At 46.2% G+C, this 25,291-nt stretch overlaps 2 protein-coding genes and 1 non-coding gene across 5 annotated transcripts; 1 reads left to right on the top strand and 2 right to left on the bottom strand.

Moving 5' to 3' along the window:
• Nucleotides 1–1,619: 1,619 nt before the first annotated feature.
• On the bottom strand, nt 1,620–13,294 carry LOC125717956 (splicing factor U2AF 65 kDa subunit-like). 3 transcript variants are annotated; one of them, XM_048991370.1, is made up of 12 exons: nt 13,127–13,294; nt 12,903–12,935; nt 10,987–11,161; nt 10,536–10,639; nt 10,136–10,287; nt 9,669–9,785; nt 9,443–9,581; nt 8,128–8,207; nt 5,066–5,188; nt 4,888–4,974; nt 4,459–4,701; nt 1,620–2,954 (listed from the first exon to the last, which is right to left on the bottom strand). In XM_048991370.1, the coding sequence occupies exons 1-12, from the start codon at nt 13,173–13,175 to the stop codon at nt 2,823–2,825; spliced, it is 1,434 nt and encodes a 477-aa protein (XP_048847327.1). In that variant the 5' UTR covers nt 13,176–13,294; the 3' UTR covers nt 1,620–2,822. The 3 variants fall into 3 exon arrangements, with proteins under 3 accessions (XP_048847327.1, XP_048847328.1, XP_048847329.1); XM_048991371.1 differs by lacking the exon at nt 12,903–12,935 and having other exon boundaries at nt 13,127–13,293; XM_048991372.1 differs by lacking the exons at nt 10,536–10,639; nt 10,987–11,161; nt 12,903–12,935 and having other exon boundaries at nt 13,127–13,289.
• Nucleotides 13,295–13,734: 440 nt separating this feature from the next.
• On the bottom strand, nt 13,735–13,806 carry trnad-guc (transfer RNA aspartic acid (anticodon GUC)). The gene has a single exon. It is a non-coding gene; the product is annotated as a tRNA-Asp (tRNA).
• Nucleotides 13,807–16,890: 3,084 nt separating this feature from the next.
• On the top strand, nt 16,891–24,758 carry rgs11 (regulator of G protein signaling 11; the record flags this gene model as incomplete). Its single annotated transcript, XM_048992298.1, has 13 exons — nt 16,891–16,986; nt 17,370–17,421; nt 17,532–17,590; nt 18,140–18,216; nt 18,552–18,627; nt 21,558–21,620; nt 21,909–21,970; nt 22,668–22,781; nt 22,875–22,990; nt 23,360–23,447; nt 23,576–23,714; nt 23,798–23,880; nt 24,238–24,758. Coding segments are annotated over 13 exons (1,158 nt in total), but the record flags the coding sequence as incomplete, so codon positions are not given.
• Between the last annotated feature and the right edge of the window lie 533 nt (nt 24,759–25,291).

Here is a 25,291-nt window from a genome sequence, read left to right as displayed (position 1 = left end):
GGAAGGTAGGTAACAAAAATGAACCAAGCAATTGTGCAGTTTGAAGAACAGAGTTAAATTTCCTTGCGTAATTGGCACCAGGTATGTCATATTAAACCCCGCGGTGCTTATAATTATTATGTCGCGACATATTACAGGTATCTAGGTGTAGCCATTCAGCTATGAACAAATACGGCGTTTCGGTGTGAGAGGTCTCCATTCAGTGGAGGTGTTATATAGTCCCCACGCACGTCCCCTCTCTGGCCTCACCATTGCCGCCATTGCCACCCAGCAACAACATGTTAAGGAAGAATGAAAAAGATATAACGTGTTTTGCTGAAAAGTATTCTATTAAGAAACGTTTTATGTTATTGAATCGTATGTTATCGACGCTGTTTTTCAATTTGAGTACTTTATCTCCCTACTTACATACTAAAACCATTAAACCACATTTTTTTTGGACAATCTCCACTAATCTCCCGTGTGCATAAAAGTACACGCAGAGGCTGTGCATTTAAGAATAAAGCTTTTTTTTTTTTTTAAATAACAAAACATATTTTTTTATACATAGACTCGGGGCAGGCAGGCAAGCAGATGACGGTGGCGGAGATGGACGCTGCGTGCAAATCCCACCGAAGGGGAAGAAACGGATCTGTTCACAAAGCAGACAGAAGTGTAATCTGACTGCAAAATGCTCCTGAAAACATTTGAGGGAGTGTTACTCTGTCATGTCAGCAGCTGGAAAAGCCAAATCACTTGACACACAAGTGTAAACATTTTCAATTGATTTTATTTTTGGGAAGCTTTATTTTTAGTCAAAACATTTTTTTGGGTTGGGGGTGGTGGAATATTAACTGTACAGGCATTCCCTAGTAAACCCAGTCCAGACTATCATTTTGGATCCTAAATCTCTGCTCTTTGACTCGATGACTACCAGAATGTTCTGGCATTTGCAAAATAAGAATCAGAGGGCTTGCATCAGTTTATTTTTGTAGTTTACCGTTCTCTTCGTCAGTCGCCTCATAGTAATGTGGCAAGCCCAGCACCCGTTTCACAGCACGCCGTGAGATCCAAACGGCTGATCTCGGCGCAGTCCCAAACTCAGTGAGCCGGTGTGTCAGTTTCAGCGGTCCAAACAAACAATCGATATTACAATGATTGACAAGTGAACAAGCCAATTGGAAATAAAGCGGCTCCCGTGGGCAGGAAGTGAGCCTAACGATAATTACGGGTGACGTAATCGCAGCGCAGCTCTCCCGAGTCACAGACACACGGAGAGCCTGGAGAAAGAGGGTTTTATTCAAAGCTTGGCAGTCGCAGCTCAGGGGTTAAAAAAAAACCAGAGACACGTCTCGACCCGTTCTCACATTCAGATGCACGTTTATAAAACATCAGGCGATTAAAAACAGTAATTACTGCCTCCCATGTAGCGTTCAGGCTCGACAAGAGATGCGAAACCCGGCAAGGATTCAGCATGACGCCCCCTGGTGACATTAGAGCATAACATCTCAGCATTGTTACCGCGACGACCCTCCCCCCAAAACACGCACACTTAAGTCGTGCTGTGGGTGTATTTAAGACACGAACCAAACCCGCCCAAAGAGCAGCCCAACATTGTTACTCACACACAATCGTAGCAGTTCCTTTAACTCGAACGCTAGTTTATTGCAATGCACATGTGATAAACAGCAAAAAATCCGTAACAGTAGGAGGGTGTACAACCATACACACACACATACATTAGACACACGCGCACACACGCAAAGTCCTAAATGTCCAACCATAAATCTTTTTTAACGAGTTATTACTCTGACCAAGCTGTAATTATTTCGTTTTCCCGGAACCTAAAACAAATCCCAGTTCGCTAATGTCGGCGCGATGATGCGTCATTCACAGCTTCCGGCCAAGTACGTGACGAGCAGCGATCCGTTTTCGCCCAAAAAAAGATCTAAAAAAACCTGCAGGTTAGCTTCACAAATACATTAGCGTTAACGAGCAACCGGAATATTCTATTTACTTGCCTTGGGGAGAAACGTACGTGTATGTGCAGTACTACTTAAAGGGAATTAACTATCACAAACTACAACAAAGCAACTAGACACATTCTTGGGCAGCTTGCACTCGCCGAAGACGGTGGTACATGATCCGGGCTGCTGGCTCCACAGGGATCGAAGGGATCTTTTCTCCCAAACACAATCCCCACAACCCCTGACCATGCTGATTTTTGTTCATCTGAATCAGTGGCGATCTTGTAACATGTTAACTGCTATGATTCAAACGCGTTGGGTACTATGACAAATCCTCTAAAAATTAAATTTACCGATTAGGATTTAATGCTTAAAATTTGGGGAAGGGAAAACTACCACTGGATTACTCATTGTAGGCAAAAAAAAAAAAAAAAAAAAACATTTTTCGTTATTGTGTTGCACAACTAAATGCAAGCAATTTAACAATACTGAACCCCACCTAAAGGTTTTACTTATTAATGTTATTTTAATGTTGGTATCTGATAGACGACTCACATGGAAAAAACACATAAATAAAAACAGCACATCCCAAGGGCCATCTGAATTAATGAGAACATTCCGGAAACCCTGAAATAATGTGTTTAATTGGGGGGAGAATAAAAATAAAAAATAAAAACTCTGACCAGTTAGTAGATGGGAAGAGGGTGTGCTGTATGAGAGGTTAAGCAAAAATATCGTACAGGAGAACTATGTACTTCACAATGTCAAAGCGCTCAAAAGTCAACGGGAAGGGGGTCCAGGGTCAAATGTTATGCTAAAGGGGGCACTACCGCACCCGCTGCCCACCACCGTTCCTGTCCCGCCCCTGCCCCCCGATCAGAACTCGTGCCTGTGGTACATGTCGGGGTCATAGTATTTGGTGACCACCACACGGTTGGCGAACTTGCGTCCCGTCAGAGCCTGCATGGCCTGCTGGCACTCGGCCGCAGACGTGTACTCCACGAAGATCTGCAAGAGAAGGCGTTTCTTCAGCGGCGACAGTGGATTTTGAAGGCCCATTGGCAGCTACGTGCTGGTTATACTGAATGACAACATAAACACAGTAAACAGTAAACGTTCTCATGTCCGGCGATGCTGCCAAGGCGCTCCTGGGTTGGTGAATTTTCCACACTGTGATGATCACTGCATTTATCGTTATTTTACCACGTTACAAGATACAATACGGCACAAGAGACTGTAAGGTAAACCATGGTGGAACATGCAGGAGGACTGCTAAAGCCTGCTACTCTGTAGGCATGCGCAGGAACTGACATATGTTTCGCACAATATCTTCTTAGTTATTGTTAGTTTTAGGGGGCAGCGCGTGGGTCAGAGAGCCAGAGGGCTAAGGGTCAGAGGGCTAAGCCTCTGGGCTGTATGCCTGTGACTGGAAGGCCGCTGGTTCGAGCCCGGCCTCGTCTGAGGGCCCTTAACCCCCAGCTCTAAGCTCTTCGCTGCCAAAGCTTGGTCTCGGCTACCTGCGTGCTGCTCTCTCACAGAGAGTAAGATGGGGCAGGTAAGAAATTCCCTCACGGGTATCAATAAAGCGCCGTTAAGTGTACATTTTTAATAGAATAGTATTTGCTTTTTAGCATGACTTTTTAATTTCTATACTGATATTTTATAATCATGCTAGTTACTCAATGTGTCGGTTACATGACTTTGACTCTAAAAGGCAGACATGTTATGTTTAGCTCATGGGAATTTTCTTACACAAAGAAAATGTTGAGGGCAGAATGAAAAATGATTGTCCGTCGTCTATCTCAACCAATCACATTGTCCGTCGTCTATCTCAACCAATCACATTGTCCGTCGTCTATCTCAACCAATCACATTGTCCGTCGTCTATCTCAACCAATCACATTGTCCGTCGTCTATCTCAACCAATCACATTGTCCGTCGTCTATCTCAACCAATCACATTGTCCGTCGTCTATCTCAACCAATCACATTGTCCGTCGTCTATCTCAACCAATCAGATTGTCCGTCTATCTGAACCAATCAGATTGTCCGTCTATCTGAACCAATCAGATTGTCCGTCTATCTGAACCAATCAGATTGTCCGTCTATCTGAACCAATCAGATTGTCCGTCTATCTGAACCAATCAGATTGTCCGTCTATCTGAACCAATCAGATTGTCCGTCTATCTGAACCAATCAGATTGTCCGTCTATCTGAACCAATCAGATTGTCCGTCTATCTGAACCAATCAGATTGTCCGTCTATCTGAACCAATCAGATTGTCCGTCTATCTGAACCAATCAGATTGTCTGTCTATCTGAACCAATCAGATTGTCTGTCTATCTGAACCAATCAGATTGTCTGTCTATCTGAACCAATCAGATTGTTTTTCTTACACAAAAAATTATTCCGTTTTCAAAACACTTTTGTGCAAGAAATGCTCCCATGAGCCTGTGTTTAGTGCCTACAGAGGTCTTCTTTTTGCCACTGGTACAGGAGAGTACGGGTCCCACCTTGCCACAGCCAGGCACCTCCACGCCATCGACGGGCCGCGGAATCTCGATGGAGCGCACGTTGCCGTACTTGCAACACTCCTCCCGGATGTCCTCCAGGATCTCCTCGTAGTCCTCGTCGTCCACCAGCTCCTCGGGCATGACCATGTTGAGGAGGCACAGCACCTCCGTGGGCATGCCGGAGCTCTGCAGCCGCTGCAGCCCTGGAACCTGCAGCGTCACCGGCGTCTCGATGATGGCCGTCTGTCCCGGGGGGCGACAAGAGTGTCAGATACCCCCTGATCGTCCAATCGTCTCGAGTAACAGCGAGAAATTTACATGGACCCAAATAAACCCAAGAAATAGGGGCATTAAGCTTCCTGGGAGGCACCCAGGAACCAAGTTGGGTTTAGGACATCAGAAAGGCGGCAGCCGAGGGCAAATACTCACAGCGTTGGCATTCTTAGCCCCCACGCTTGCCCGCTGGACGATGAGCTTCTTGTCTCCGAGCTGCATGCCATTGAGTCCAGCCACGGCCTGCGGGATGCATCCCACACAAGCGTCAGCAATTCCATCCGGAAGCCCCGAGTCACCCCAGACCTTCCAGCTGCTGCCCCACCTCACGCACCTGGTCAGTGGCACTGATGTCCACGTATTCACAGAAAGCATAACCCTTAGACAGTGACGTGGCACTGTCCTTCACAAGGTTGAAGGCCTTAAGAGGTCCGAACGACGTCAAGAGTTCCTTCACCTGGGCAAGAGGAGGAGACGCGGGGGGGCGATTAGCCCGACAGTCCAGGCACGGCGCCTCGCTAGAAATGCTAATCTTAACTGTGGGAGAAGCAGCATGTTAAACTTTGCAAAACGACATGAGGAAACAGTGAAGACATCAGGAAAATGGCTTTATGACAAGTGGCTCGACATTACGGTGCAACACTAGAGCTCAAAGCCCCCTGTGCCCTTTCTGCATGACTTACTTACTGGGAGCGTACAAAAGTAACTATTTTGATTCTTGTCAATGAATGATAACACAGATTCCCCCCCCCCATCCTACAGCATATACAACACAACTGAATTCCTAATCAAGTTCTCTGATAATTCCAACTACGAATTTTGAAATATGGACCGAGTTGCATCTGATTTTAAGGGCCACAATAATTAAGCTAGATGGTATATAAAAAAAAAACTAAATAAAAACAGCTAATTATATGTTAAGTGTTCCATGTATACAATGTGGAGGGGGGGGGGCGACTCGGCAGAACACAAACCCAGCCGAATCACTGACTTCCTGTTCTTAAAACCAAGAACCACATTGGTGCAGTTAATTAGAGGGACAAAGCCTACAGGAGATAAACTCACAGGTAAAGCTAAGAGCCGCCACAGGGTCCTGCTAAAGGGGCCACGGCTTGAAGCCAAACAGGACGAAATAGCTCTGCTAACATCATTCCTCACTTATTCTACAGGAATCTACTGTAAAGCCGCATTAACCACTGACTTCAGAAAGGAGTCACCTGGGACACTGGCAGCCACAAGAGGGCGCTACCTCCTACCTTCTCTTAGGGGCAAAAAAAAAAAAAAATCAAATTTATACCCTGTGATCAGCATAATAAGTCTCTCCCCAGCCTTCAACCCCCAAAAAAAGGACCCCATATGCTTAAGAGCACTCCAGGACAGAGCCCCCCCACAGGGGCAGGCCGTCGACAGGGAGGATATCCGTGCGAGGGACGGAATGTCTTACTTGCCTTGTGTTACATGTTGGCATGGCAGCAGTAGGTCAGTACTACTGAACAAATTATGAGCGAAGACTTAACGATCTTACAGGCCCCTAGCTGGGGACAAAGTGGGGAACAAAAATGAAAGAGCTGTAAGTATCAAAGCGGTAGCAGGGACTGCAAAAAAAATGTAAACACCAGGATACAAGCAGCGGTTTCCATTTCACCTGTCTATGGCACATTTACTGGCTTTGACGTGAAATACATTAACAGTTCTGCTGGATTCAAACTCTCTCCCCCCAGTGCTGCTTTGGTACAGCCTTCCTCTTGACTTGGATTACATGTGACTCACACTGGATAAGAAAGATTACGATGACAATCCGAAAAGGAGGAAAAAAATCAAAGAAAAACAAACTGACTGCACTTCTCACTTACCTTTCACTGAAACCGCGATCACTATCTTGTGGGCTGAGTCTTGCCATTTTTAACAGTTTAGGCTAAAGTGAGTGGGACACCGGAGCTCAAAATGTTACAATGCAGGGGTGGACGCAAAACGTTTTGCGATTAACTTTTGCAAAATAAATAGGTAAACTATTAAATGCCTGTATGGATTATGTCTATAATGGGCCGATTTCAGTGGGGTGGCGATATAGGAAGAAAAAAAAAAATCATAAAAGATGCTAATGAGAAGTAGAAAATGTCTAAAATGTGACCCTTTCAACACTTTCAGAGTAAGACGACCTCATCTGTGCATGTTGTTATGGTAATATTATCCATCACTGACGTCATAACAGAATAGGGCATGGGGCACGATGTGAAAACTCCAGTGAAGCTGATAATCATTCACCGGGAAAAAGGTCCGAAGTATTTTCTGCCTTTCGAGCGACACAGCAATGTAGGGAACGATTCTTCCGCAGCTCCCCATCGCTGTTAACGGGATGTGAAGTCATCGTTCTCAGTGTGCGGACATGGACGTGAGACACGGCACGTCTGCGAATACTGAAGCGTTTGGGGACTTGGTCGATCTCCCCCACATTTCAAGCACAGTCTATGGTAGTGTTTCCCAGCCCAGTCCTCGGGGGTACCCCCCCGGTCAGTCCACGTTTTTGCTTCCTCTCAGCACACCTGTACCAGGTATTCGGTGTTCCTGATTGGCTGGGAGCTAGGAGGGAGCGAAAATGTGGACAGTCGGCGGTTCCCCGAGGACTGGGATTGGGCAAACACAGGTGTACGGCAATGTGGAGGTATTCGTCAGTTAGGTGACGCGCAGATGACTCGATTTTAAATTTTCATGCAGCAAAACGACGCGGCTGATTCATCCGACTAACACTCAGCAATTAACCCGATATACAAATATTCCAGGGTACCCAGCAACAGGCAGCACAGGGACTGGCTACGTGACTGGTTTGGCAAGCCGCCAGCTGTAAGGCACGTTTCCCAAAGCCTTTGTTGCTAATAAGGTTATTTGCTAACAACATTAGCAACTTACAACTGAATGGTTCCAACTATGCAAGTCGATAACATGAGGTTTTGGGAAACGTACCTTTTACATTAGCGGGGTCTCAATATCTTCATAATTTACAGCTGGATAAACAATGAGCGTAATGTAACTGTCAACTCATTACCTACATGTCTAATAAATGTTTAATAAATCCCATGAATATCTTTAAAAAAAAAAAAAAAAAACCTCAAATGTGCGGCTATTTTCAGCAGCTAGCTTTAAACATGATGCTGACATTTGACCCCCCAGTATCTTGTAATGAATTTTAAGCGATGAGGTAACTTTGACAGGCTTTCTTTTCCTACTAATCAGTTACACAGAGACGAGTGTTTATTTTATGTATGTATGTGCGTGCGCGTGCGTGCGTGCGTGCGTGTGTGTGTGCATGCCTGCTTGAGTTCCACGTGCAGCAGTGGGACAGAAACACAGGAGGGTTGTGGGTCGGCTCCCCGGCGACAGAGACTGAGGGCGGGGTACCTGATCGTCACTGAGATAGTTGGGCAGGCCTCCGACAAAGAGCTTGTGTGGCGAGTCTGGAACCACGGTGGAGACGACCCCTGCAGACAGAGCGGCACGGCGCCCAAAGCCGGCCGATCACAGCAAACCGTCAACATGCCGGATAATGACCACGAGCAAACGGCGCGAGTGAAATAAGCCAACTTCAAATCAGTATGACGTCGTTATCTTCTATATAATATCAGATAAATGTAACTCCAGCAAAAAAATACCTAAATACTGGGGCAGTTTGACGACTGTTTTTTGTCTCTCCCATCTTGCTCTCCATGGGAGATGCTGACACATGCAGCACCAGTCAAAAGTATGGACACACCTGCTCTTAATGCATTTGTCTCTATTTTAGCTGTTATTCACCTTGTAGTAAAAGGCCTTTGGGCATGGAAGTTATGCATATGAAGTACTGCAAAGACAAAATTTTTGTCTCTTCAAAATAGGAGCCATTGGCTTCGATGACAGCATTGCGGACTCAACCAGCTAACATATGTACCCACCTGGACCGTTTCTCCAACAGTCCTCGAGTTTCCACAAGTTCTGCGCGCAAGCTGGCTACCTTACTCTTACTCTCATCCAACTGATCCCAAACCAGCTCTATAGAGTTTAGGTTGGGGGGCTGTGGGGACCATCTCTTTCCTAGTTCACAAGGTAATAAGCTACTTGCATAACCTTCAAGGTGGGCTTTGGGTCATTATCTTGCTGAAAAACAAGTCATTTTCAGTAGGTGTGTCCAGAATTTTTGACTAGAATAGGAGCCAGCAACCCTAGAACAATTTGGGGGTTAGGGTCCTTGCTCAAGGGCCCAGTGGTGAAATCACTCTGCCAACCCTGGTATTTGAACCAGCAACCTTCTTTTCATGGGCAAACATCACAGAGCCACACAACACCCCTATGTTAACAGTAAGAAGTGAGTGACTGAGCTGTGTGTGTGTGTGTGTGGCTCAGCTGGTTAGGATGCCAGCGTTATCATCAGAAGATCACTGGTTCACATCACTGGTGATCACACCACTGGGCCGGCGAGTTTGCTCTAGGGACAGGCTGACCCTGATTTCTCAAAAAAAAAAAAAAAAAAAAAAAACATTCTTCACTTTGGATAAAACTGTCTGCTAAATATTTACAACATTAAGTAAATAAAAGTGAAAGTCTCCCTCTTTATATGACAAGACATCCGCAGCTTGCGAAGGACAGTCAGTCCGTAACGAGTACAAAAAACTGGCCTTGCCGATCGGCTCTTCAAAGGTAAATAAAGATTAAGGTTATGACGGCGACAAGCAAAACGGACCTGGTACGTGGAAGGCGGGCTGCTCTGAGATGCCAGGCAGGGGGCGATAGTCGTGGGGCCGCCTGATTTTTAACGACTGACCCTGGAAAATGATGCCGTCGAAGGCCATTGCCTGCGTGGTCTCATCCACGGACCGAAACTAGGGCAGAACGAAGAACGTCGTTAATCAGGGAAGGCTGCGGTCTCCGCCTGGACACAGCAGCCATTAGGCAGGAAAGACTCTTACTTCAAGGAAGGCAAAGTTCTTGTCCTGGTTTATCTGAACAGCGAGGACGGGATTGGTGGGACCTTGACATAAGCCAGCCAATCGCATCTGGGTATTGAAGAAATCCGCCATGGCCTCCTAAAAAGACAGGCAGACACACTGAATGAAGACAGGCAGACGTCTGAAGACATCAAAACAGGCAAACGAGAAAAAAAATGACTGACAAGTCTAGTACATTTATCTATTTATTTTGCGGACACTTTCATCCAAAGCAACATACATTTCATTGAAGAAGCAGGACCAGACAGTTCCTAGAGCAAATAGTGCTTAAGGGCTGCGCTCGGGGGCCCAATGGTGAAATCACTCTGCTGCCCAAGGGATTTGAACCAACAACCTTCTTGTGACCGGCTCAGTGTCCTAACTCACTGAGCTACACATGACACCAGTATGCATGACAGAAGGCAACGCGGGACTTTGCCTGGACTCACCTCCGTCAGGCCGAAGGGGATGTTGCCGACATAAAGCCGCCTGGCCTGCCGGGTCATCTGGCTGCCGACCATCGGCACCTGGGTGGGCGTCACTGCCACGCCGCTGGTGGTGGATGTTGCCAGTAAAGCTATCGTGGGGATCTGCCCTGCAGCTGTGGGGAGGAGAAAGGGCTTCAAGACCCCAACCAGGGACGGCCAGAACATCCGGATCGTCGCCTTCATTTGCTTCTAACCCCTAGGTTTAAGCTCTCTTCACACTGTCCGAAATCATCCCAAGTGTTATTCCCTCTTTGACCAGCAGGGGGGAGGAGGGCACTCCAGAATAAATGCTTTCATTGCAACCAATATACCATAACCTTGCAATACTGAACTAGCACACATGGAAGCGTCGCATCCATACCTTGCATTGCCTTGTACTGCATGGGGGTGATGTGCTCGAATCCCGGAGGGGGAACATCCCAGTACTTGTATGTCCTTTTCTTACGGCTTCTCCGAGGAGAGTAGCTGCCCAAACACAAAACAGAAGGTTGTTTTCCCCAAACAATACAGTGTAAACACTCAGAATCTGGCAAAAACAAACAGATGGCAGAATGTTTACATTTAACTTTGGATCGCAGGCAGTTTAAGGTCATGAGGGTGTGACCATACGCCACTTTTTAGGCTGGCTTTGAGGTCCCATCGCTATGGCGGGGGCTACTTATAAACGCCAGTTAAAATTTAATATGGGTACAGTCCCCCTTCCCACCACGAAGAAACCAATTGGTTGATTGTGAAAGAAACTTGTTAAGAGGCCTCAAACCATGCTAGATATCAGCTTCAGTGCCTGTAACCGGGACCGTGAGGGGGGGTACCTGTGCTTCTTGTGCTCGCGTGAGCTGCTCCGTCGGTCACGACCCTTGCGGTCGCGGCTGCTGCTGCGCTTCTCGTGACTCCGCCCCCTGGAGTCCTTGCTCCAGCGGCGGTGCTTCTCGCCACGGCTCAGAGACCGGCTGCGGCTACGCTTCTTGTGTCGCTCCTTCTCCCGCTCTGGGGGACGACACCGTGGTACCAGTGAGACGGTGGGCGGAGCGACATGACTGCCCCCCTACCATCCATTTCGATAAATCCAAGATGTGTAACTCAGAGGGATTATGAATGTGTGTCCGGATGGTTGTGGGTTTGAAGCCCATGAGTCACAGAGTAATCATATTACCAACTTCCCTGGGGTGCTGGATGCTGACTGACCCAGCGCTATGCCTTAAAAGTCACTTACGGAGACCAAGATGTGGTACGGGGTCTAACTCCCCAGTTTCCTCACCAGAATGAAGCACCTCCATTCAATTCACATATTCAATCACACCCTCCTGAAACAAACACACCCATCTCTCAATGGCTAATAATTTCAAGGGCACAAGGACATCCCCTTGAATGTCAGTCTGTTGTGAAACAATAAAAACATAACCAGACTAATTAATGATATAGGAGCACAGTGGTGAGTACAGTTGCCTCACGCCTCCGAGTCTGGAGGCCTGAATTTTGCCTCTGCTCTCTGTATGGGGAATTTGCCTGGAATAGGCTCCAGGGGAGCCTGACTAAGATAACTGGTTGGACGATGGATGGGTAATTAATATCGTTTCAATCTGACAGACAGCACTTTATTAAACTAGCAATAAAATATCACCTTTCTATCCCAGCAGGTCCTTCATATAGAAGCTTAAATAAATCCCTGAAGGTGCAGTTTTCAGTGAAGCATTTAAACGCAGGTGCTGCTCGAGGAATCAGCTTCATGCATCAGTTATAACAGCGTTACGGTAATGCACCGCTGCAAAAGTACAGACACGGAGCGGCCAATGCATCTTACGTAAATCGGTAATAACCAATTACCGCAATCGCAGGCATAGTCAGAGCGCAGATATGAATGACTGGAACTGCTAGTTTATCAAACACGGCGGCACTTAGTGCTCGTCTAGCCGAATCAGGTCGTTTCGAATGACATTTTAGTGATTTAGTGATAAGGAGCTGATATGACAAGATTGCCATTTGATAGGTACATAAATCAATCCTACTTTCGACTCCGTTGTAACGCATGTTGTATATTTCAGTTGCGTTAGTATGGCTTAAGTTTATTCAGTTTACTGGATTCTCTGCACTTTAATGAAGTTATATGTGTATTGTTATATAACTGTACATCATTGTTAGTTACTGCTATCCGCTGTAAAGGTAGATGCAGGTGCAAGACTTTGCAATAACGACCTAAAAGCAGTTGTTATGATTCCAGGGAACGCGGCTGATTTTTAGAGTCTATACATCATGAAGAAACGGCGATCGTGTGAGAAAGACTTATTCTGTACGGATGACAGGGCCAGCATTTCGGACCCAAGGGAAAGGCTATTGTGCATCGGAAAGAGACAAAATCATATCATTATATAGAAAACTCGTCGTAGTATTTAAAAACCAAGTAACTAACACTGTTATTAAGTGCGGACTTTAAATCAAGTGGTCGCGGTCGTTTTTATTTGCATAAAACTTTAAACGTGATCTTGAAAATATAACGCTTGCAACAAACATCCATGCATAGTGTGTTACTGCGAATGAAAATACGCGGGTCGCAATTTATGATCCAAGTGTATAATGGTAAATAATTAAATAAATAAAACCGCAGGCTTTCACATCGAGTGCACCCCAATAACGTTTCATTGAAATGTCCATGTTATGTACGCCGGGCACTGATGGATGCAGGCCTAGCGATCTCTATAACAATGCCAAGCAAAGAATGTCACTGATTTACCAAAGCGGTCAGTTTTCGGGGATCCTGCGGCAGCTGGGAGAAGAAGAATCGGGCAGGTTTCAGAATCGGCGAGCGCTCGGATAAAAGGCACCGATTTCCCAGCCGCGCTTTTCTTTTCGGAACCAGCAGAAGTGCCCTCCGCACCATCCTCGGCGCTAGGACACGCCGGCCACTTTATTACCCTAAAACAGGGAGCATACACCGATCTTCAAAGCCAAACTTACCTTGCCGATTTTCGCTTAACTGCTTCTCAAACTCATCGAAATCGGACATTTTTCAGTCCGTACTAAAGACGTATTGCAAAATAAGCAGAGGTCCAACAGTAGGCCTTTGAATGGGCTACAGGCTGCATTGGGTTCTGCTGCTTTTTCTTCCGAGTCGCCTGCCCCTCCTCCCCCGAAGTCATCGGCTCTTCCTCGGTTGTATCACACACAGGTTCGGAAACATTCGATGCGCATTACCGTCCCCTCCTGCACTGGAGGGTTAAGGACAACGTGATTATATCGAACCAAAATTGAAATGTGCAAGTTGACTTTCCTAGTTATACGTCTTCATTTTTATTCTGGGTTTAACAACCATGAGTTTATGACGTATTTTACATGATTAGTTGGCGACTGGACCTTATTGTTTATATCTCTTATTAAGGATCCATCCATCCATACATCAATTATCAAAACCACACACTTACAATCCGAGTCTAGTTTCATATGCTGCGCTGCTGAGCGACCCGCAGAATATTATGCATGAGTACAAGTCACAAGCCCCGTTTCCACTAACACGGGGCCGGTTCTAGCTTGGTGCCTTTTGAGACCGAGGCAAAAAGATGCAGACTCTCCCCGTCGGGGAATCGAACCCCGGTCTCCCGCGTGACAGGCGGGGATACTCACCACTATACTAACGAGGAGATGTACGCGCACTACTTTTACATCTTCAAGATAAACAGCGGATGACTACTAACATTTGCGAGTAATCAATGACTGAGCTTCATGTCATGACCATGGTGCTCGAGAAGAAAAAATACATAATGTACGCCCACTGATACCAGAACAACCATATAGCTTTATACTAAGACGATGATTAAACGGAAAATTCCTTTACAAAACACTGCCACAAAATCATAGTTTCGCAATATTACATCGTGCAACGGGACACAGTGTAAGTACGTGAAGTCGGTAATCAAATCAAGAAAAAAAAGTGAGAGGAAAAGAATACTTTTCTATTATCATATTTTTCTAACTGGCCAAACTGAGTCATATTTTGATTATACACACTAACAGAAAAACAGTGCAAATCTCCGGTAGTCCGTTTCACTTGCGCTCCGCTATGGGGCAGTAACAAGCAGAGCTTAAGTGTGGAAGGAAAAAAAAACACAGGACAGCATCAATCCCAACTTCACAAACGCCGGAGATCGAGATGCTGTAAGCATGACAATTAACATCTTTATCCAAGGGAACAGCTGCAAGACACAGATGCCGCGCCTAACAAAGGTAGGATCGATTCCGAAGTTCAGGCATTTACAGACGCGGACTCTTCTGGAGTTGATTTTTTTCGGGAGATACGCATCAACTTCAAAAGTATGAACCGCATTATATCTATATCTGTTATGACGTTGTAGCTATTGATACTGATGCATCACAAAAATAATTTAAATGTTTTTTCATTCTGACATATGTTCGTTCGGACGAGGATTTTATTATATGAGATAAGTTTTAAATGAAAACTTTTTTTAATCTATATGATTAATTCTCGAATCTAAGCCAGACTTCACATAAATCATTCATTCATAAATATAATGGAACATACAACATCCAGGTATCCATGAAATTTATGATCAGGCTATACGTTTGTGATAACAACAAAACAACACAACATGTATATTTACAATATATGGGCCTATTGTTTAATATTGCCTCCAAATTATAGCCAGACAATAACGCAATAGGCCGACATCAAACTATTTTCATGTAAAACAAAAGTGCTGGCAGTTTGCTTGTGCTTACAGACCCCGCCTTGAGCCCATCCAGAAAGATCCCAAAAATAACCGACAAGCAAAGGTTGTAACAATCTGAGCATGTTTAGTTTAATGTAATCAGGAGCCGAATTAATAACGCGAATAAATGATCAAACCGAAAGTCTGTAGTCGGGAATATCCGATAACGTCTTTGACGTGCAGTTAAGATAGTCAGAGGAAAAACCTTGTAGTTTACTTATATATATGCCTAAATATATGAGTGTGTCTCTCCGGTGATTTAATGATGAATATAACGATTACATATCAAATCACACATTAAGCAATTATTATATTACTAGGTTGAACGTTTTCACTATGTCTGTCGTCACCTTGATTTCACGATTTTGACTATTCTTCTTATCCCAGATTGAACAAGTCATTGTGGCGATGCAAGATCCCGACATGGGGATAAAGATGAAGAATCAAAGACTGTTAATCACAGTGATTCCACATGCGATGACAGGTGCACGATACATATTTTACTTTTTAAAAATAATTTTTCGTGCCGCCCGGGTTGTCTTACACCCGGCCGTGCAGTGTCCCGGGGGCCGGGTCCTAATGGTCATTTAAGCCCTTCACAGGAAAGCCCATACATCGGCGGTCTTCGGGAATCCTGTGCATTAAGACTGTCATCGATCTCCTTGCGCTCATATTTATTTATGTAATTTATTTATCGAGTTCAGCGTTTTTGATTTATGACGGCTTAATGCATTTCTCGACTCTAACTAGATGCCTTCCTCGCTATGCCTTCCCAGGAAATGATATCGTGGAGTGGCTAATTCAGAAGTACTCCATCATGGAAGAAGGTAGGGCCGAGAAGTCTGTAGGGTAGCGTTACCTGGTGCTCTTATGTGAGGTTAATTGATTGTTTTTTTCCCTTCGTGACGACGATGGCGCCCCAGCTGGCTAAAGACGTCATCAGGTTTTTTTTTTGTAATAAAATAACAGAAATAAACGAGTCTTTTTGAATAATAAATACAAATGAAGTAATAGAATTTGTCATCCATACAACAGATTAGCCTAGCTGCATTTATGTGTAAGCATATGCAATTCACGTGTCTGACAGAAGCATGTTCTGTTCCATTGATATTGCTGAGCCTGTGAATTAATAAATGTCAGAATTGAGCTTGTCCATAACATAGACACCCCATTCGCCTGAAGCTTTTGGGATTTTCTTCCCCTGGCGTCAATTTATCTGCTGAATTATTTATCTTTCTGCTGAGAGGCTATTAGTACAAATAATCTGTAGGCCAGTCCCGAGTCGCGCCGCTACGCATGCTGAGCTGTACGGTTTGATAGTCCCGATGCAAACTTCGCTGATAGCCAGAGGCAGTCAGTCATGCCTGGAGAAATATCGCTATCCGTCTCCCTCATTATGCACTTCTGCAAGACGCTGTTGTCCTGAATTCCCGGGCGATGCAGATGAGGTTTTAAATAGCAAGGGAGCAGATTTCCCTGATTTACAGCCCAGATTGGAAAAGAAGTCGGAATGGAAAGGAGGGGACTTTTAGGCAGTAGATGGCAGATGCATTAACAGACTTGAATGGGCAAAAAACCTGTTGCCCCGGTAAGCAGTTACCCCTCCCTGTAAACACTAGGCTTCCCCCTAGCAGCGCTGTTGCTGCGCCGGTCTGAAACCCCCGGGAGCGCCTGACTGCCAATGGCCGCGGAGGCAGCCGGAAAGTGGAAAGTCCCAATTACTCGTAATTAATTATAGTTCCGATGAGGAATGCACCATCCCCGCGGCTTATTCTGTGCACCATGTCAACGTTTTTTCCAGTTACTTGCTATACCGTAAAATAAAATATAATATGCCTACTCAGTTTCTAGTTATCGTGTGTTCTACTGTATTCCACTGACAAAAATTTAGAGAATTACTATGCCTAAATCTGGGCTACGAGTAGTGGATTTGTTTGAGCTTTGAGTAGTTTACGTGGAAATGAGTGACCACTTTGTGTGTTTTCAGAGGCACTTCATGTGGGGAATCTGATCGTGAAGCACGGCTACATTTACCCCCTAAAGGACCCCAGGACGCTCGTCCTGCGGCCCGACGAGACGCCGTATCGCTTCCAGGTAACCTAAAACCACGGTTTCTTCAGATGGAGGGCAGCGCGAGAGGGTGGTGGCCATGTGGGGGGGCACGCATATCGAAACTATTCGTTGGAGAGACTGCGGAATTACCGTGTAGGACAGTATTTCTCAATCTGGTCCGGGCTCCAGAGCTGAGAGGGTGCAAAAACGTAGACTGTCTGGTAGGGAGCTGGGAGGGAGCAAAAACGTGGATCATCTGTGTGTCGCCGAGGACCGGATTGGGAAACACTGATGTATGAGAACCAATGCCAGTTAAAGTAGCAAAATGCCTTCCACCCGCCTTGTCCCTGACATGTTAAATCACAAAGCACCTTTGTCACGCTGCTTCTGAATAGTTTCAAATGACAGCATCTCCTTTTTGCTAGACTCCGTACTTCTGGAGCTCTCAGCAGTGGCCAGCCTCCGAGCTAGATTACGGTGATTACCAATTATTAATCATGTGCTCGCCTATTACATCATTACTTCCCTTTACTAGAATAATAGAAAAACACAGTTTCTTGCCATGTCTTTCTTTTGCTCTTCTAAAGCGATTTATTTGACTAAGAAGAATATCAGAAAGCAAGGGCAGCTGATAGACTATGAAAAGGTAAGAGAAAATTTTTATTTATGTACATTTCAATGCTATTCTTATTCGCTGGTCTGAAGCATTGCTTGATGAGATCATGTGATAGCTGAATGCTCATGGGAGTTTTACTTACACAAAATATTATGAGGGTAGAAGGAAAAATGATTGGTTCAGAGAGATAACCAATTAGATTGTACATGAGGTGGATCCGAGCAACTAGAGGAGGCAGGAGCAACCAATCAGATGTCTTGGTCCTGCCTCCTCTGCAATCTGATTGGTTATCTATCCGAACCAATCATTTTCCTTCTGCCCTCAGAACATTTTTGTGTAAGAAAACCTCCCACCAATTATGTACATAGTAGGATCGCACATAGACATCCACCAACTTGCCGCCATGTTGCGTCAGGGTCAACGCATTTTAGGTTCTCATCAGTAAGAGGGTTTGTGAATCCGACACTGCCAGCTGATATCCTGGGAGGGGTTCGGCCTGTGAGTCATAACGTGAACCCATGCAGCAACGCAGCCAGCCGTGCGACCTGGCAATGTCGCATTTAAACATCGTCTCCGCAGGACAGCTACAACATGTTGCACAAACGGATCAACCACACCTGGGACTTCGTGGTGATGCAGGCGAAGGAGCAGCTCAGGTAAACCCCACCCCAGCCCGGGAATACTGTCGCATCGAGCTATGAAATCAATTTCATAAATGCACACAAGGGGACAGATGAGAATGGATGAATAAATCTCGTATTAAGAGGATGATGATGTTACCTAAATTAAAAAGTAACATGGTGTGTGGTCATAATTTCCCTCCTATCTGTTAAATCAGACCTCAGCCTAAACACTAGAGTCGGAAATCCATTTCTAAGTGAAAAAGGAAACAGAAAAATGAAAACCCTACCTTGCAGTTCAGTGATTACCGCTATATGCTAATTACCCAGTATGCTTTCTGACTCTCCATCGACTGCTCTGCTCCTACCAGGGCAGCCAAACAGAGGCGCAAGGCGGACCGCATCGTGCTGGAATGTCAGGAACAGGCCTACTGGCTCGTCAACAGACCGCCAGTAAGCACCTCCCCCGAAACCCCTGACTCCCTACATCTGCCCCGGCGAAAACCCAGTATGCTGTGATTAGAGTAAAGCACACACTGGGTAAACCTGAACTCAATGCACCTTGGCAGCTCGAATATCGCCTCAGGCTGGGGGCGATTCTAGGATTTTTTTGAGGTTGTGGGGCAGAGTGGTGGCTCTGGGCCTAGGGATCTGTGCAAGCAAGTGGAAGGTTGTTGGTTCAAATCCTGTGAATGCCCAGAGTGATTCTACTCCGTTGGGCCTTTCAGCAAGGGCCTTAACCTGCAATTGCTTTGTCCTGGGTATGACATTAATCTACATGCAGGCCTGTTAGGAGATCCTTCAACTTACAGGGGAAACTTGGCAGGATTGGCAGGAAGGCATAGGCAGGGTCCCATTCCCCCACAGAGAGCTGGGGGATTGTGCAGTTCTCTCCCACGACAACGGGTTTGTTCAATGAAGGAAGGCAAAGGAAACATCTGTAAGGACATATGGAACATTTCCGGTATAATTTTCGATCTCCGTCATCTCCAGAGCATTGAGCTCAGCAAAATTCACGGGGGGGGGGGGGGGGGGGAGTTTTATCTTCGTTAAGTAAGACACACAGAGTGTCTCCATGCATACTTTGTGGGGGAGGAATATATCACTTCAGGCCTGATAACCCACTACTGCTTCAGTGTGATCATGAAATATTTACTTAGCTGGGAAGAAGCCTATGTTCTGTGGGACGAGAGCTTTCAGAAGACAGACAGGACAGCAGGCTGCGGGGATGAGCAACTGCACCCTCGCTGAGTGTAATTTGGAGTTCATGAATAACACAGGAGAGTGGAGAATGAAAGTGTGGGACAGGAGCAGAGTGTGGTGTGTATCTGGCTTAATCCCGGCCGTCACTAGGGCCCCTTTCTGCTGGGTGCGCAGCATCTCTCAGGGCTAATAAGCATCAGCGTTTGGGGCCATTATCCCCATCCGGGGCGGCATCAGGAGGTGGGAATGGCAGCCACGCAGCTGCGGATCACATCCTAAATTCAGCTTATTTTGCAGATGTACCTTTTATTGAGACTAGAGCAGTTGGGGGTTTAGGGACTTCTCTCAGGGGTCCAGTGGTGATGTCACTCTGCTGACTGTGGGATTTAAACCGGCAACCTTCCAGTCATAGGCGGCGACTGCCAACCCGCTCAGCCACACACCACCCTCATTGATGAAACCCACCGTTTTGACGCCAATTAGACGGAAACACAGTTGAGCCAAAAACCACGCAGCGTAGGGCCCCCCAGTCAGGTGCTGCTCGTGTTTAAAAGGCAGGGACGCTCTGCACTCTGGTACGGCCAGGTGGACGGGGGAAGCTGGGGGGGGGGGGGGATTAAAACCAGCAAATGACAAAACGGCCGCTTCCTGCCTCCTTTCTCTTTGCCCGAGAAACACGAGACGCATCGCTAAGACTGGTGATGCTTGGATCTGGGAGAGAGGAGTGCGAAGGGACTGGGAGACGGCCTGAAGCTAAAATGCAGACATGCTGTGTGTCTCCCCCCCCACCACCCCCCCACTTGTTGGGCCTTTTAAACGAGCTGGAAGAGGATCCCACCTCCGGAATACCGGATCCATTATCTGACCTCTATTCCTGCGGCTCAGCCTTAATGCTGCATGTTAGCGGAGAGATAATGGATGTAATTGCAAATAGCAGCGTAATAATTTGCCAAATAGTCTCTCTGCTGTTAAGTCCTGAGCTGATCTGAAGCACTTTAATTGGGATTTAAGGAAACCATGTTAAATCAGATTGCATTCAGTATCGACATTTGGTTAGTTTATTCTGTAAAGCAGGGTACCCCAGTCCTGATCATGGATACTGTGTCACCGACTGGCCCTCCAGGACCGAATGGTCCTTTTGGAAAGCTGTCACACTGTCCCCTACTGGGCAGTGTCGCCATGGGCTGTACCCAGTGGCATCATGGGAAATGTGACCAGTAGTGCTAAGGGGTATTAATGCAGCGTTAGACCGGCGTCAGTCTGCTTGAGAGAAACAAGCTCACTCTTCATCTGAAGTTCAGCTAAGGATTTCTCACCCTCTGATTTTCTGCAGCCGGGAACATTCAGCGTTCAAGAACAAGGCCCTGAGCGAAGGAACCGGCACAACTCCCGAGTCCAGCTGGTCTGAGCTTTTTATTAAGCATATACATTTTTTCCGTAATGTAATATGCCAGTACCTGCTGTTTATCGCCTCTGTCAGTCACAGGACCGGATCCGGGCAAACAAGAGAGCCGCTCGGGGCCTAGATAAGATCAAAGTCATGAAGAAAAAATATGTATATTAATATCTATATATATATGGCAGCTATAGGCAGAATAGGCTGTTGCCTTGGGCCCCCAAATTGCCTAAGGAAGTGAAGTGATAATCAGTGGGAGGGCATCCGAGGGAAGCTCGTGTGTGAGTGTGACAGCACTTCGTTGTGCTCATCTTTCTGTCTCACTTCTTCCTCACTTCCTGCTCTCGTTTTCCATGCTAACGTAAGTACGTCAGCACTCCCAAAATACATACTCGTAATAGTGCTATATTATTCATGGTTTCTAGACTGGATGTCTGCTTAGTAAAGCCAGGAGCTGAGTGTGAGCAGAATTCCTACTGTCTGATTCCTTGCATGTGATTCGCTCGTGGGAGTTTTACCCTCACAAAAATGTTCTGAGGGCAGAAGGAAAAATGATTGGTTCAGAGAGATAACCAATTAGATTGTAGAGGAGGTGGGTCTAAGCAACTAGAGGAGGCAGGAACAAGGCATCTGATTGGTTGATCCCCCCCCCTCCTCTAGTTGCCTGTATCCACCACTTCTACAGTCTGATTGGTTATCTCTCTGAACCAATGAACCTTGTGCCCTCAGAACATTTTTGCGCAAGTAAAACTCCCATAAACATGTGGCTTATATCATGTTTAGAGACGGTTTTGTTTCTTCCTTCTGTACAGAACAGAACGCGGACTACTACAAAAGAGAGGTAAGCCTGAAAGAATTTAGAGTGAACCTATTTCAGCTGATGGGATGGTTGCCAAGAACAACCAAAGAGGGTGATTAAGTGGGCTCTTAAGAATGCTGTCATAAGAAAATTGCTTCGGAAGGATCTACATCTGTGTTGTCGTTTTCTTTTGTTGGCTCTCAGATATTGACAAATTCTGTTTAAAGGTACAACAGCATGGCTCTTATCAGGGCTTGGATGTGTACCATGCTGTGCCTTTTTTCTGACTCTTATCTTCCCCGTGTGATTTTTCATGGCTCCCGACACCAGATTGAACACATCAGGAAATCCCTGGGCCGCTCGAGGGTCAAGTCCTCCATCTGCCTGGAAAGGTTGGATAACAGCCTCCCCCACCTACCCCCCCCAACACCTGTGATTCAGCCTCAGTCCCAGCATAGCTGGGGGGGCCACTGGTTCGACACCAGTCCACATTAGTCCCTAACTGGGGGATATCTCTGGGTATTCTGTCTACTGTGCCTCTGATTGGTGGGGGGGGATCTATTTCATGTTAATTCTGACAAAAATGCTGGGGACTGCTCTTTGTGAAAATCTAACCTCGTTATTTCGTTCTTTCGTCCATCTGCCCGTCCATCTTTCACCATAAATCTCAGAGTCACACATATCCTGGATTAATGATGCCTAACTAATATTGAAACCGGTTGACTATTAAACTGAATTGAACTGTATTTAACTGCAAATAATTACTTAATATTGATCAGAAGGTCGCCGGTTCAAGCCTGGCTTCAGCACACTTGTGGGTCCTTGAACAAGGCCCTTAACCCCCAGGTTCCTGGGAGCCTCTACGGGCAGCTGCCCTTTGCTACCAAGCTTTCTCTCACCTATGGAGAGCAAGATGGAGGAGATGAAAAGAGAATTTCCTTATAGGGTTCAATGACGTATAATCATTTCGTCACCATTTCGAGCTCCAGTTTGCTGGAATATGCCAGCATTGAACCTGAATATTTGATGACTTGCAAGGATTATAGAAAGTAGGACTAAAACTGGGAATGGCTGGTCTTCTGTGTTCAGCTTCCTTAAGTTCAGCGAGCAGTACCTGAACCATGACCCCATGATGCAAGGCTGCCCCCCCAGCAACCCCTGGATAACAGATGACACGGCACTCTGGACGCTGAATGCCGACATGTGAGTGTGCGTTACCGCGCCCCATCCTGCCTCTTCAGGGCCACACCCCCAGAGGTGACTGTCGTCTCTTCACTTCCACGCCTCCTGGTGCAGGGTGGAGACACCCACCAAGCTGCGGGTGGAACGATGGGGGTTCGGCTTCACGGAGCTCCTTAGGGACCCTCTGGGACGGTGCAAGTTCAGGGAGTACCTGGAGAAGGAGTTCAGTGGTGAGCAGCATGTAGACCCCCCCGCCCAAGTAGATCAGCTTCATGGAGGCATCGTCAGCAAGTAAGAATCATATTCATTATTTGATCACTGCGGGCCTATTTGGGCAGTGTGTGACTCAGCAGATTGGGATTCATTGCAGGAGGTCATCAGCTCAAATCCCAGAGTCAGCTGAGTGACCTCACTATTGGGCCGTCGATCAGTTACTCCAGGGACTGACTGACCCTGCCCTCTCAAAAAAAAAAAAATAGGATCTAGCATCTGCTAAATTAATAATCATGATCCCTCTATGAAAGGCAATTCTCCTCCATATTGGCATCGTGATGAGCGCCTCCTGCAGGTAGCTGATGCATGCGCTGTTTCATTCACAGTGGAGAACCTCTGTTTCTGGGAGGCCTGTGAGGACATCCGGCACGGCGAGAGCGCTACGATCCCGCAGAAGGTGGAAGAGGTCTACAAGTGAGTGCGACCTTGTGGCCCAGTGGGACAGTTTGCATCCCAGTTGAATTTAGAGCAGGCCCTGATGTGGCACTTGCTTACTCCCAGTGGGACTGCAAAGCTCAGGCTCATCACTTCCTTCCCCCCAGGCAGTTCCTGGCCCCGGGAGCCAGCAAGTGGGTAAACGTGGACAGCAAGACCATGGAGAAGACCCTGCAGGGCATGAAAAGCCCACATCGTTTTGTCCTGGATGACGCCCAGATGCACATCTATTTCCTGATGAAGAAGGTAGGAGCATTAACTGTGCACAGCCATGAAAGTGGATGACAGCTTCATTAAAACGGGCTCTCGGCCTCTCCTCTCACCCTCAGGACTCCTACGCCCGCTATTTAAAGTCCGATCTCTACAAAAACATGCTGGCTAGAGCCATAGAACCACAAGAGACCAAAAAAAGGTAAAACTATTATCTTCTATAAAAGGGGTCTTTCTGTAATATATTCCATGTATTTTATATAAGGGGATAAGACTTATATTGGTGTGGGATACACACAGGTTCTGTTTCTGGGGTTGTTAACGATTAATTCCAGGGATTTTTGGGCTTAGTGTGAACTGCTGGCTTCAGCTTAGCTTCGTCACTAAGACTACACAGAGTTCTGTAATGTTAATTGCTTTTGCGTCCCCTGTGATGCTCTCCAGTTTCTGTTTGTAATTCCACGGTAGTCAAGGATTTTCCAACATGGCTGACTTAGAAAAGGCAGTGCCACAAGTGTTAGCGGAACGCTAACATGTTCTCCTTCCCATCATGCCCCAGTGTCTTTCCCTTTGTGAGACGCCAGCGGCACTCCAGCCGTAACCCTGCCCTTTTCGCCCAGGCCTTAGAGGACAACGGCAAGACCAAGTCCCTGGGGTCACCAGCAAGTCCCACAGCAGCCTGCTCTTCCTAACACTGCCTCCTGGGGGGGGGGTGCACTCTGAGCTCACTGCTGCCCCACAGAGGCTGTTTGGGGGCGGTGCTCTGCTGCTCTATTTGACGCAGTCTTCCAGGATTTTTAACTTCGGATGTATTTTTATTATAGTGTCATGTTAAATAAGAACAGACTAAATTATGGTTTAGATCAGAAGTGAGAAAAGTCCTGTGTCTCTATATATAGGAAAAGTTTATTTCATTAGTAACAGACAAACCATAGTTGAGCCAAATATTGCCTTATTACTAAGTAATAAACATCTGCATACAACTTTCACTGAAACAATGGTTGTAATAGATAAATAGCCATTTAAAACTTGGCATTTAGCTCAGTGCTTATAATGTGGATTGTGTCCCATATTCCAGATCAAAACTGTGCAGTTTCGAACCTGCATCATGTCTGCTTCAGATTCCAGCAGCTTCTCTCATCCTTTGTTCATTTACTTCTTCAGCATTTCTCAATAAATTAAGCAAGTTTTTAATTCACCTTTAGTGGAATTCTGTCACTTAAATACCAAAATAGAATAACACAGGTGTCGTACTTTTCAACCATTTTTCTTTTGGCTTATAAACGGCATGTGCTACTCTGAGATCACTGACCTGCTGGAGATGTGGTTCGGAACCGCAGGTGACCTCGAGTTCTTTTTTTTTTCCTCCGTGGAGGGAATCAAACAACAAAAGAGATTAGCCAGAGATCCACCCTGCACGGACTTGCTGGTATGATGGGAACGGGACCTAGATTTACTGGAAGCACAAAGAGAGCAAACTAAATTCTGCCCAACAGACAGGCGGAACAAATCGCTACAAAAGGTTTCAGTCACCTGTCTCCCCTGCCAGGACAGCACCTCCCTCCCACAGCGCACCAACAATACATTATACTATTATACCGTGTCTTGGAAAA

Source organism: Brienomyrus brachyistius, chromosome 22 (assembly GCF_023856365.1).
Source record: "Brienomyrus brachyistius isolate T26 chromosome 22, BBRACH_0.4, whole genome shotgun sequence".
Taxonomy (NCBI): domain Eukaryota; kingdom Metazoa; phylum Chordata; class Actinopteri; order Osteoglossiformes; family Mormyridae; genus Brienomyrus; species Brienomyrus brachyistius.
Note: the sequence above shows the minus strand (reverse complement) of the source record. Positions and strands in the feature narration are given on the sequence as shown.